The sequence below is a fragment of the Zonotrichia leucophrys genome, chromosome 5, assembly GCF_028769735.1.
Source record: "Zonotrichia leucophrys gambelii isolate GWCS_2022_RI chromosome 5, RI_Zleu_2.0, whole genome shotgun sequence".
Lineage (NCBI taxonomy): Eukaryota > Metazoa > Chordata > Aves > Passeriformes > Passerellidae > Zonotrichia > Zonotrichia leucophrys.
Window position 1 is genome coordinate 3,800,135 of NC_088175.1, and position 13,309 is coordinate 3,813,443.

Here is a 13,309-nt window from a genome sequence, read left to right on the forward strand (position 1 = left end):
GACTCAGCCAGTTGGTGTTGAAAGTACCCAACTCTGCCTTGATTTATGAAGGAGGAGATACCATCAGTGCATCCTTTCTTGAACTGAATGTACCTCTTCCTACAACCCACAAATACAAAAGAATGGGATTTCTCATGGCATAACCTGGCCCAGCACAGGCTTGCTATGGAATTCTCCTTGGAGCTGTAACAACAGAGTGGCATTCTGACCTTTCTGAAACAAAGCCACCTCCTTTATTTTTTTAAACTCAAGACTAATTGAAAATATTCCAGTGATATTTCTATTTGAAAAACCTCCTTCTCTGTTATTCAAAACTGAATTTAAGAAACCTGATTTTTTCAGCACTCTCAAGACCACTCAGTGTTAGAATTTTACAGTTGCTGCTCTAATAAAAGATCTTCTCTTCCCTAATTTTTTATGGTGTTGGATGGAGCAATTTCAGTTACATGGATAACTGCAACTCACATAAACTGCATTCTAGAATTTATCACAGATGTTTCTGATGTAACATAATTTTAAAATTACATTCAGATATGCATTAATAAATTGTTTTAGCTGGAGCCTCTGGGACTAACAGCAGCAGTGAAGGGGTGTTGAACACAGTGAGCTGCTCAGTGAGCCCACAGCCCTGCTTCAGATTCAGTCTGAAACAGCCTCAATGAGGACACTGCCACTCCATCTGTGCCCAGAGCCTCTGTGCATGCCATCTGTGCCAACAGCTGTCCCTGTGACACTGTGGTTGGCAAGAGCATCTTAACACTGACCAAATGCCTCTAGCTCCCATGGAATGGGTGCACAAGCATGGTCCACTCCACCCAAGCACGCTGCACTTCACACAACAGAAGGCTGGGTAAGTATTAAGTTTCCAAAGCTTTTTCACTGTGAATCTCATTTAAAAAAAAAAAAAAAAAAAAAGTAGAGATCCTTACCTTAGCTTGTCTAAAACATCCAACAGCTGAAGCCCTGGCAGGTGAAAAAAATAGATATAGTTGCATTATGACCCACTTGGTACTAATTTGTTATGATCTTTATATATGTTACATTCATAAACATTTTTGTAGAAAGAGTGAAAATATCTCAGATGGATCTATCAAAGTGGGTACAGTCATCTGGTAAATGATGAGACACCAGAGCACACATCTGCAGCACCTGTGTGAACCACTGCACAATCCCCCTGGGATTATTGAGTGACACAGGCATTTTTGAGGCACAAGTGACCTCAGTCCAAATTAAATATCTAAAATCAGTTTGATACTGTCAAATGTTCCTTGATCTCCATGGAGAGAAATGGAGCCCAGGCTCACCAACTCAGATGCACCCAGCATGTGAAGTGAATCCCAAAAATGGTACCTAAGAGCCTGGGATTCTAGCAGTTGGAAACTTCTGAACCATGGGAAAGCCTCTGTGGCTCAACTGAGTAGACACAGAGTGAAGAAACTTGATCAACTCTTACAAGTAGTTCCAATATATGGAAATGTGGCCACATAAGATGGTTGGTGATAGAAATGCTCCGAAGAAGCTTAAGTGATACAGTGCTGATGGGATTCCAGAAAAGATCAAAGCAATGGGAAATCAGCAAAGTAAAAAGAATCTGTTGACAGAAAGGCTGTTGAGAATAAAGGTCAAAAGAAAGAAGAAAATTAATATTTGCAGTTTTGCTCCCCAGCCTCTTCAGGTACCTTATGGACACATCTGAGAAAAACCCATTTGGTAACTGACTTTCTGCAGGGAAAGGTGTAACAAGCATCCTTACCTATGAACTCATTTCTGATCTGTGTCCTTGTTCTTAGCTCCTCTTTGCCCAGGATGATGGCATTGATGGCACTCAGCAGTGTCACCATGTAGGGCACGTTGTCTGTGTTGGACAGCTCGTTCATGATGATGCTGAACCGGTACTGCTGGTTCTTCACACTCTGAGGGAATCACAACTGAGATTATGACAAGGATGGGCTGTACAGACAGAAATGCCTGTGAGTGGGGTGCAGGCTTTCAGATAGAATTAGCATCTGAAATCCTCAGTTTGTCCCACTGCGCACAGGACAGGAAGACAAGGGTAAAAGCAGCACTCTTCCATTATGGAGTAGGGGCTGGTTGGCACAGAAAGTCATTGAAAACATTTCTTGGATCCCCTTGTGCTTTCTGGTAAATGTACCTGAGCTTGTGGGCAGTGAAACCTGTGGATGTGGCACCACTAATTCTGCTGATCTGGGGGTGCTTTTGCTGCCAGAAAGCACCCTGTGGTTGGCAGTCATCTGTCCACACAAGTCACAGAACAGCACCACAGACCTACACTGACCACAAAAAACTTCCTACAGCTTTCACTTTATAAACCCCTACTTCTCTTACCAAAACAATACAAACTAAACTTTATTCCCACCATTTTCTGTGGTATATGGATCTGTCTGCATGGATCAAAGCTGAGCCATTCCTCCTGCTCCAACCAAACACTTGCCTTGTAATGGTCCAAAGCATCCAGAGCCAAAGAGTGACCATCTGATGAGTAAATGCACAGTGCAGCCAGGAGCTCAAATATTTGCTTTTTGACCATGACATTAGTTGTATCAAGTGCTGTAGGAAAAACAGAACAAAACAAAACAGAATTTATAATGACATTAATATTTTGAATCTCAGTGTCTTCTGCTACATGAATTATGAGCAGTAATAGAAAAGAGACTGGAGAAGGGGAACCAGTACAATGGAAGGTGGGAAGAGAAATATCTTAATGCACAGATATCCTATCCCAATAGCATTATGTGATGGTAACTTCTAGCGGGAACAGTAAATGCTACAAGTATCCCCTTGGCACTTTGGTGCAGCCTGTGGTTATTCCTCTTTTCCATGTGCCAGTGACATGCTGCAACAGCAGCCAAGATTTTTCCGCACTCACGAAATTTATTTCCCATTTTCACACATGGGTGTTTTCTAGAACAGCAGATGAACAATTTGCTTTGATTAATGACATTTATTTTTTGTGCAGAAAAGCTCAATATGCATATGAGTTAGAGCAATTGTTCCAATGGGTCCCATGTATTCCCTTTTTGTGCTACTCTTTCTCTGTGAGCGCTGGGAGCTGGGAGGGAATGCATTAGGCTGTCTTGTTTTTCCTCTATTAGAGCACAAAGAAGCTCCAACACTGAAAATCCAGGATAACCCCCTGTTTTCACAATACAAAAATGCCAGGTCCATATTTTATATAGACTAAGAAAACACAGGGTGAAAAGGAAAGAAGGGGACTTCAAAACACAAGAGAGAAGCAAGTCAGCTTTCAGACTAAATGCATTTTAAAAAGCTATTGATAAGAGTTTCTGGGAACAGAAGTTATCCTTCCAGCACCATTAAGTGCTGTACAATAAGTCCTACAGGGTGCCCTAATGAATCTCAAAGGTAATGATGAGCCAAGTGAAAGGCAGGAGAATCTAAGTGGTGTTACCCACCACCTTCCAGGAGGAGCAGAGTAAGCAGCACAGAGAGCAGGCTCTCTTGAGTCCAAACATGCCACTTTCCCTTCTCTTTACAGGCTACAAGACTTCAAGCCCTTTCAGTTCCTCTCCTCTGCCCTCGGGGCTCTCAAAGATTGAACAGCAAATGTCTGCTGACAACCAAAGGGCTGAAGATTTCTCATGCCTGTATACAGATAAGGCTGGGTTTATCCCCAGCTTCTCAGCAAACTATGACAATATTTGTGTGGAAATAGCACTGGCTGGCAAAGACAATGTGATTTCATAGCAGTTTTATTTTAAAGAAGAAAACAATCTCATGAATCAGTTGTGACCAACAATTTCCAACTATCCTGGTGCAGGGCAGGAGGAGAAGCAACAGGAAAGTGCCCCCCTCAATGTGATGGATGAAGCAGGAAGGTGTCCTCTCACCTTGGAAGAGTTTTCTGACGTAGCCCTCGTTGCTCACAATGTATTCTATGCCCTTGTGGGAGTTCATCACTGCTCTCACACAGCTGATGCAGGTGAGCTGAAGCAAGGCATCGGATATCCTGGCCACTCCTCGCCCTGAAAGCCTGTCCAGGGCCTCCAGGAGCAGATCCAGCCCAGACAGCTCCAGGAACTGCACCATCCAGGCATCATCACTGTTCTCCAGCCTCTTCCTCAGCCCCGAGTAGTTCACCACGGAGGGCATTTGCAGGAGGCGGATGCACAGCTCTGGCTCTGCATTTTCCAGGTTGGCCTCTGACTGGTCGGTCTCCTGGGGCCCCAGCTTCTCCTTCAGGGCAGCCCACTTCTTGTGGGCACCTTCCTTTTTGACTGACATGGTGAACAGCTTGCTCTGAAAGAAAAAGAAAAGGCAAAGTGAGACGTTTGTCTGGACTGACCAAAAATGATCCAGTAGCCCTGCTTTTTAATTAGTAAATTAATTAGTAATTTAATTAGTGTTTAATCGGTAATTGGGATGTAAATTACAGCTGGTAATTTACTACAGCAGGTCTGAGCTCTCCAGCATGTAGCACATACACTGGAACCAGTCTTCTGTTGAAGAAACTCAATATATCCCCACCTTACCCACACACATTACATTCAGGCTCTGAAGACTCTGTGGAGAGACTTTTAGCACATCCAAGGCAGCAAACACAGCTTTAAAAGTAGCCAATTTGCACCACTCAATTGCCACTGCCTGTTTTCATGCAGTGAAAGGAAAAGGTTGGAAGCAGCATTATCAGCTCTGAACTCCTAATGCCCATTAAACCACTTCAAAATCTCACTGTGCTGGAGAGGCTGTGCAGTTTCTAAGCATTTGTAATGGGATGGAGAAATAATTTTGAGCATATCCTGCTCATAAGAGCATCTGATTACCCTGTTCCTTTTTCGCTTTTATTTCTTTTGACTGATGTTGAGGTTAATTTTATAACACTCAATCTCTTCCTGTCTGCTGTAATAGCAAATATATTTGTACACATGGTGTTTATGCCTGATAATGTCAGAACCTGACAGGCTGAGAGTGCAGGTACAGCAGCAGGAGGCTGGCTACAAAAGCAGCAGAGCACATTTTGGAGATGGGGAGCAATGGCCCATCTCCCTGGAGGACATGGCCTGGCTGGACAGGAGCAGAAAGGAAGGCCAGGAACTGATCCAGCACACACAAACTGCAAAGCCAAGTGTAACTCTTGGTGCCAGATTTTATGGTTTTAGGCAGGATTATTATTTTTCAGACTGACAGGGATCAAGTCACACAATGCAGGTCCTTTGCAAGGCTGCATGCAATGGGTTTGGCCACTGAGATTAGCTCAGCTGGTCAGAGCACCATGCTAATAATGCCAAGGATGTGGATTTGATCCCCATGTGGGCCTTTCACTTAAGAGTTGGATTTGATGATCCTTGTGGGTCCCTTCCAACTCAGAATATTCTGTGAATCTGTGATTCTGCTTTAAAGCTGAATTACTCTCATAGATGACAGTTTGCCCCACAAAAATTGATGCTACCTTCCCATCCTGCCACACCACCAGTACCTCTGTTCCCCTGGGCTGCTGAGCCTGCAAAGAGCTCAAAATAACCTGGGGCTGCTTGGTCCCAAAATTCAGCACTTAGGGGACTGAGGGGATTATGAGAGACTCTTGTTTTCCCTTCCCAGCTCAAGCACAAGGCTTTCTAAAAAACCAAATGGAACCTTTTCTAGAGAAAGGTTCCATCATTTCCGACAAGAAAAAACCTCCACCCAACAAAATCCCACAAAAAAACCCCAAAATAACCCAAAAGCAAAAAAGCAGAAGTGGAGAAATTGGGCTAAAAAGCAGGAAAACCAGCTCTGAGGCTGCACTGTTCCTCTGCAGGCCACATGGACATGAACTTCCAAGATTCTCAGAGAGAGGGCTAAATGGTTTTCCCCCAGCAAATCAGCCCAATTTTCCCCCAGTTTTCTAGCAGATGATTTGGTGGTCCTCTGAAAAGTAACTACACCAAAATCAAACAGATTACATCAAGAACTAAGAGTTTAGTTCCATGCTAGGTAAAATATAGTGACTAGAAAAAATGCTTGAAAAATATAAACTAAGTAATCTCTGGAAGGTTTTGTTTCCAGAAAGCCAACATAAAGGATGGACCCTTTACACTGGTTGGAAAAAAATTCTCATTTTAAAGCCTGCCCTGTGATTTTTCCTGGGGACTGTGCCATTGAGAAAGGTCCTGGCTCCTTCCCTGCAGCAGAGTTGCATGGCTTCTGTTTTACCCAGAGTCATTTTGGCAATCTCCCCTTGGCAAATCTACAGCCAAAAGATTTGCTCACTGATTAATGACAGGCATGATATTATAGGCCTAAATATGCCTCTTGGAAAGATGCAAAGTGTGATGGGGTAGGGCACTTAAAAAATTTCTGACAAAATGTGATGGTGGGACTTTCTGGCAGCTCACAGCATCAAAATCTGCATTGAGAGGTCAGAGGGGTGGGAGAGTTAGCAGGATTTGGTGACAGAAGATCCATTTAGAGAGCTCTGGAGAAGCCCTCTTGCAGAGTTTTCTTTTGCTTCAGTGGGAAAGAAGCTGGCCAAGCACCCAGTTGCTCCCTGTTCTGTTAGCTGAAAAAATGATGGTCACGATCCAAAAACATGAAGTGGCAAATATACCATCTGAGAACACACTGTACAGCTGAAAAGTGATAAAAAGGACCATAAAAAACCAACCCAACCAATCCCCAAACAAACCTCCTTGCCAAAGCACAGGTTTGAGTTTCCAAGATTTGTCATCACTCCCTGCAGTCCAGAGCCCTTACTCACTCCTGGTAAAATTCTTTTTGGGATTAGTCAACCCCAGTCCCTCCCCTGTATTCAAGTGAAGGAATTTGGGTTAGGCTTGATGCAAAGGACAGGAGAAATCCTTCCTCACTGGAGGGAGAGAAGTAAAAGTTTCACAGTCCTGGGGATGGGGCAGCACCCTACACCTCTCACCAGCCATGGTGATGGCAAATCTACAGCCATGGGCTGGAGAGCCCACCTGCAGTCAAATCCTCCTCCACTCTGTGCATGGAGCCCAGACACCTCTCTCCAGTGCTGGGTCAAGCTGCACCTTCAGTGTGGGGCAGTACTGAGAACCATCTGACCTGGGTGCTGGTCAGCCCCTGGGGCTGCAGAACTGGCTCCACCTGCAAGCTCCTCTTCTCCTGTGTGACTTCATTTATACTCAGCAAATCACTTTTTTCATTTGAACATGAATAAACATTTCTTATCCGGCCAGAAAACGAAGCAGGCTGACTTTTTGCTCCCAGATGTACGAATGCCTCATTATATTGTATTTGTATTATATTGTATCAAGTCAGAGAAATTACAACAGCATTATTGACCTCAGGCTTAGCTGATTCCTGAAAATTAAGCTCCACCAGTGCAACAGGAGGCAGGAAATACCGAGAGAGCATCCTGTTTACCAGCAGATTTGCTCTGAATTATCCTTCCCTCCCACCTGCTCCGCACAGATGTGAAGAGATGAGAAACAGAAGCGGGCAGCACCTCTTCAAACAGCCCTGGCTTGTGTTTTCATGCACTAAAATGAACAAATTGGATTGATTCAATATTCTTCCCCACAGAGAGTGCACCTTTTTTGCAGGAAAGGATGAAGGTAGCTAATGTATCTAATTGTAAGAAGGGAATAAAATAAACAGGAGCTGTACTATATAAATGGGAAGGAAATGAATATGGAGGAGATGGCAATACAACTCTGCAGATGGTGTGATAAATCTGTTTACAAACACAGATAAGAGTGATATATTGTGAATGCAACATCTTCCCATATTTTCCACGAAGGAAAATGTTGCAAAGATTTTCGGATACATCCTTAAAGGGCTGCTGGTTTTGCCTTTTATCTCTGACCACAGGAGCTTGTTAGCAGGTAAATGATCTCAGCAGAGTGAGACAGACAGGGACTGAAATGGAACACATCTATCTGGCTGCCTCACAGAGGCCATTTAAACTGTGTTGGCCAAGGGAAGGAGAGTGCCCTGACAAAACCAGACAGGACAGCTAATACACCTCACCTTTTGCCAGCAGAAGGCCACAGGGAGCTTTGCTTTTTGTCTCCCAGGGCAGAGAGGGGGCTGTGATGGTGGAAGCAATGTCCCCCATGTCCCCTGTGTCTGACCATGCCTGCAGCCCCCATGCTCTGCCTCCCCAGCTCCTGCTCAGCCCTGGGGCTGGGTGCTGCTCCCTTGGGCACAGCCTGAGAGTGTGTCTGTGCCTGCTGCTGTGGGGACACTCACAGACACAACAAACAGCCACAGAATCCTTTAGCTTAAAGACCTTTCAGATCATCAAGTCCAACCATTAACCCAGCACCACCAAGCCCACCACTGAACCATGTCCCCAGGTGCCACAGCTACATGCACTAAATGCAATCCTCTCCTCATCTTCTCACCCTCAGGAGCTGGTTAGCCCTGATGGGGAGTCACAGAATGTTAAGGGGTTAGAATGGACCCTAAAGATCATCTAGTCCCATCTCCCCTACCATGGGCAGGGAATCTCCTACCAGACCAGGCTGCTCAAAGCCCCATCCAGCCTGGCCTGGATGCCAGGGCTGTAACATCCACAACCTCCCTGGGCAACCAGTGACAGTGTCTAGCAACCCTCATAGTAAAAAAATTCCCCCTCTTTCCATCTGTACCCATTACTCTTTGTCCTGTCACTACAGCTCCTGATGGAGAGTCTCTCCCTGGCTTCCCTCTAGGCCCCTTTCAGATATTGGAAGGTTGCTATAAGGTCTAAAGTAGCATCAATGTAAAAGTACTCTTAATTTTAGGATATTGCTTTGGGAAACATAAAGGTATCCTGAGAGCTTGTGTTCACAATTCATGGTGCCAACTCCTTGGATCACTGGGTTTGCAAAGTTATAATGTTCCCTGCATCCATCCAACCTGGTCTGTAGAATTTTCTCCTCCTTTCTTTCTAAATCAGGCGCTTCCCAGATTCAGTTTTCTGTGCCTCTCTGTCCTTCAAGTCCACTCCTAGGGAGATGACATCTGTGGGAGATAAATCAGGGCACATCAATACTCCCTCCATCCTGTGAAGCTGCAGAGAACAGAGCTGCAGAGCACAGCTTTCACTCTAAATTATTACATGCCTCCAGGATGACACGGATCACAGCAAGGACTGGGGAGGACATGTGAAAAGAGATTTCTCAGGGCAGCTAAGTATAATTGAGTGAAAACAAAAGGGAGAAAAACTGCAGGTCAAAACTATTCTGATTTTTTTGGGGGAGCAGACCCACTGCCTCTGCAGAAGAACAGGAATTTGGGGCTGCTGTGTGTGAGGGGGAACAGCAGCTCCTCGCTGCCCTTTGAAGAATTCTGGGAGCATCCCAATCCCACATGCTGCCCTCACAGCCCTCTGCTCCCCTCCACAAGGCTGCCAGGGTGAGGAAAGCTCCTTTGTGCTGCCCTTCCATGGCTGTTCCTGGCACTCAGGAGCTGTTCTGCCTGGCTGGCTGCTAATGACAGGTTTCACTTCTGGGCAGCTCCAGTTTTCCCTCTGCTGCTGGAATACGCCAAGCCTTTGTATTTTGCAACATGTCAGACTACTCAGTCCCTAAAAAGAAACAACATCCTGGCTTTGTGCTTTCCAAAGTCACTTCTGGAAGTGTGACGTGTTTCCTTCACCTCTCGTTTTGCTTTCATTTGTGCTGTTGTTTTCCTATGCAGTGTTGGAAGAGCTCACTCACACAAAGGCCAACAAACCATCCTCCCATGCACCAAGATGAGCTGGGGGAAAGCACAGATCTCTGTTTTAGACACCAACCTGCCCCCCTGTTGTGTTCCCATCAGTGTCTGTAGGAGCCAGCAGCATTTTCAGTCTCCCAGGGCAGCTGGGATAAGGGCATGGTGGGAAATTCAGGCAAGCAAACCAAAGGCATGGTTTGCACAACAGACCTTGCCCCAGCAAGTGCTGCTCCATCCTTCTGCTGCCATGGCCAGCAGCCTCAGCAGTCTCTAGATCTACATATTCTCTAGATCACCTGTATCAGAGGCCAGAATGTGTGATTTATGATCAAAAAATGAATATGTTTTGGAATGAGTGCCCACTCTTGCTCTTTAGTACTGAGGAAGGTCTCTGGCACAATGTGCTTTGCTTTGGCACAGCCTAAAGGAGCTCTCACAACACAGCCCAGTCAGCTGTGGCCTCAGCAGTGCTGCAAACCATTATGGGGAATATTCTGAGTTTAGGAAATGAGGGAGCATGGACACAGACCCTGCTGCAGCTGTGGGCAGGAACTGTGCCATCCACACTGACTGGGCCTGGCACTGGGCTGGCAATGGCTTCTGCAAATTCCCAGAAAAGAACTTCAGTGCACAGACAAAGGGTGGCCATACTGGTATAAATTTGTATGTATTTTGCCAGTATAGCTTATTCTTTCACAAATAAAGGAAAAACATGCTGTTCTCATTCAGTCCCATTCACCACCATCAGGATGCTGTGTGCCAGCACAGCTTTTCTCTCCTGGGCAGCTACAGACTACACTATTGTGTGATGCCTCACAAAATGGCTAAATGTGTCCATTCAATATGTACTGCTAGCACTGGAGTTACACCAGGTTTAACCAAAGGAAAAAAAACAGCCAATGCCTTCTTCCTCAGTAAATAAACACATTTCTCACTGTGCTGCTACAGGACCACAAACAAATCAAGCTCAAAGACATTTATGTCAGGATCTTCAGTGGCCTCTAAACCCTTATTTATGTGAGAGGTTCCACGAGCTCAGCTTCAAATGGGATGGAAACCACTCTTTGTTACTCTAAGTGTGAAGACATAATAATCACTTCCCTAAATGTGATGAGCCAGGTTTAAGCCAGACTGGTGCAGCTGTCAGATTTTGTTTCTGTACTTGCCACTGCCACTGTGTGTGTGGGGGGGAAAGTGGCTTATCTGTGTGAGTCAGACAAACCAGCATCAGAGGATTTCCAAGGTGGGTACAAACCCTGGGCACCCTCAGGTGCCATCACAGCCCCTGGCAGGCACACAGGTTCCATGCTGGAGGGATGGAGGTGGTGCCCAGCTCTGGCCCCCAGTTCTGCACCAAATGGGGCCACCAGTGCTGAACCCCAGTCCTTCCCCACTGCTGCCAGAGGGGCATCCTGGCTCCAGCCAGAAAGGAACAGGACTCAGGTCAGGTCCCATGGAAACTCTGATGGGAACAAGGAGGGTCTGGAGATTCCCCTGCTCCAGGGCCCACACACTCAGGCAGGGGCAGCAGCTCCATCTGCCAGCCATTTCAGCACCATTCTGCATTTTGGGATGCAATTTATTATTATCATCATTTGGGGTCATGTGAGGAGCAGAAACTGTTACCCAGCAACATGGACAGTGCAGTGGTAACTTTCTAAGACTCCTGGCTTCTGCTCTGTGGGAAGCTGTCACACAAGCAGATATGACAGCCAAAACCCTTTCATAGCCTTTTTTGTTGTTGTTGCTGATGTTTTTAAAAACCTCCCCAGGATGCCAAGAGGACAGAGAAAACTGTCAGAGGGAAGAATTCCTACCTCAGAGCTGAAGCCAAATTATTTCATTGTCTCTCCCACATGGAAGGATACTTCTCAACCAGTTGTGTGAGCCTCCCTTTCCCCAGCCAGATCCTTTTCTCCTTCTCTCATCAAGCAACCTTCAGTCAACACACTGTAAATCCCCAAGGAGTGTCTCTATAATTCACACACTCTAAGAAAGTTCAACAGGATGTCAGTGTCTGATAGTATGCAAACACCACTCCCCAGAAAGGTGCAAGGAAGTGACTTTTCTGCAGCCTCCAGGGAAGGCATTTGCATGTCATTTGTCACCCTCATTTACCCCGTGCTGGTGGCTGGCTGGTGTCACTTCCCCATGGGCTGGGAAGGTGGGAGCCTTGCCCCCACCCCATGTCTGTGTCCCAGTATGAGAAAGCACTCCTGGCATGGGGTGACTCAAAGCAGGGAAATGAGCAAGGCAGGGCAATGATCTGGCAAAGGAAAGGAAAAACAATGAGAAGGAAAAAAGAGGATGCAGGGTGGTCAGGGGGTGGGATGGAGATCCCAGCTGTGGGTGGGGACAGCCCCTTGCATCAGCTGGGCTGGGGTTTCTGCCTTTGTGGCAGCAGAGCTTCAAACAGTGCAAGGCCTCAGGGGTCTTTGCAATGCTGAAAGAACCAGGACAGCTTAAAATATTGAGGATGTCTCTGACCCTAGGAGAGGGGCCAGACAGCAAGGGCTGGGAGCTCAGGCAGTGTCCCCTGGACAGGGGCTCAGTGACAAGAATTCTGCTCCCACTGGGCACCACTGAGGTCCTGCTGAGCTTCAGCCCAGCTTTTATGGGCTGAGCAGGCTCTGAAGACATTAAAAGCTTTTTTTTACAGAAAACATCTCTGTGCCTTTCTGGCTGATATTTAATGTGAAAGCTAGTTTGTGAGCCACAGCTGCAAAATGCATCCACTCAGCCCCTTGGGAGGTGTTAACTGAAACCCAGTCATTATTAAATTGTGAATATTTCAACATGGCCCATTTCAGCATGAGCCTCCTGCCTGGCTCAGGGGTAGCAGTTAGGCTTCAAATATTTATTTCTTACTCTGTGAGGTTCTACCCTGAACTGAATCTCCCAGATCAAAAGTTGGAACCCACATCAATAGTCTTCCTGCCTTGGGTGGGAAACTCAAGCCTTGTGTACCTGAGCACGACTCCACCAGTATCAGAAATCCACTGATCTGTCTGCCCCTTGGTCCACATTCAGCTGGCCTTTAAGAGCCCAAACTGCCCACTTGCTTTCTAACTAAAGCAGTTTCACCATAACAATGCAATGTCCAAGGAAATGACTCTGCACAATTCCCCATCCTGCCATAGGAAACACTCTGGGGGTGTGCCCATACAATCCAAGACTATTGTTAATTCAGGATGGGTTTTACAGCAGCAAATGAATGTCCCTTTACATTTCATGCAGTCCTGAAGGGTAATCCCCAAGGCCTCAAAAGATTAGTCACTAATCTGGTTCTTGGGAGCAGCACCAGCCTCACAGCCGGTTTTAGGGGAAAAAATAAAATTTAAGAGAAAAAAAATCCTGCAAAGAAAGGATTGTGATGGTGCAGATTCCTGTCCTTGAAAACCATGGAAGCAATGTAAAAGGTTATCAATCAGGGCCCATTGGGTTTCATGTGAAGCCTGGATCCGAGAAATTACAGAAATGTTTCTCCTTTGAGAAAGGTTTCATCATTTCCGACACAAAAAAAACCCCGCCCAACAAATCCCCACAAAAAAACCCCACAAAAACCCAAAAGCAAAAAAAGCAGAAGTGGAGGAATTGGGCTGAAAAGCAGGAAAACCAGTTCTGAGGCTGCACTGTTCCTCTGCAGGCCACATGGAATTGAACTTCCAAG

At 45.9% G+C, this 13,309-nt stretch overlaps 1 protein-coding gene across 6 annotated transcripts in view; it reads right to left on the minus strand.

Moving 5' to 3' along the window:
* LOC135448047 (inverted formin-2-like) overlaps positions 1-13,309 on the minus strand; it is a 41,810-nt gene that overhangs the window by 18,514 nt on the left and 9,987 nt on the right. For 4 of the 6 annotated variants that reach the window (XM_064713460.1, XM_064713459.1, XM_064713457.1 and 1 more), the window contains exons 2-5: positions 3,870-4,278; positions 2,453-2,568; positions 1,754-1,913; positions 930-963 (exon numbers count right to left, since the gene is read on the minus strand). In XM_064713460.1, coding sequence (XP_064569530.1) covers positions 930-963; positions 1,754-1,913; positions 2,453-2,568; positions 3,870-4,263 — 704 coding nt within the window. In that variant the 5' untranslated portion in view covers positions 4,264-4,278. Of the gene's footprint in view, positions 1-925; positions 964-1,753; positions 1,914-2,452; positions 2,569-3,869; positions 4,279-8,838; positions 8,944-13,309 lie in introns of those variants that run through there. The other 2 variants (XM_064713458.1, XM_064713462.1) reach the window with 2 other exon arrangements.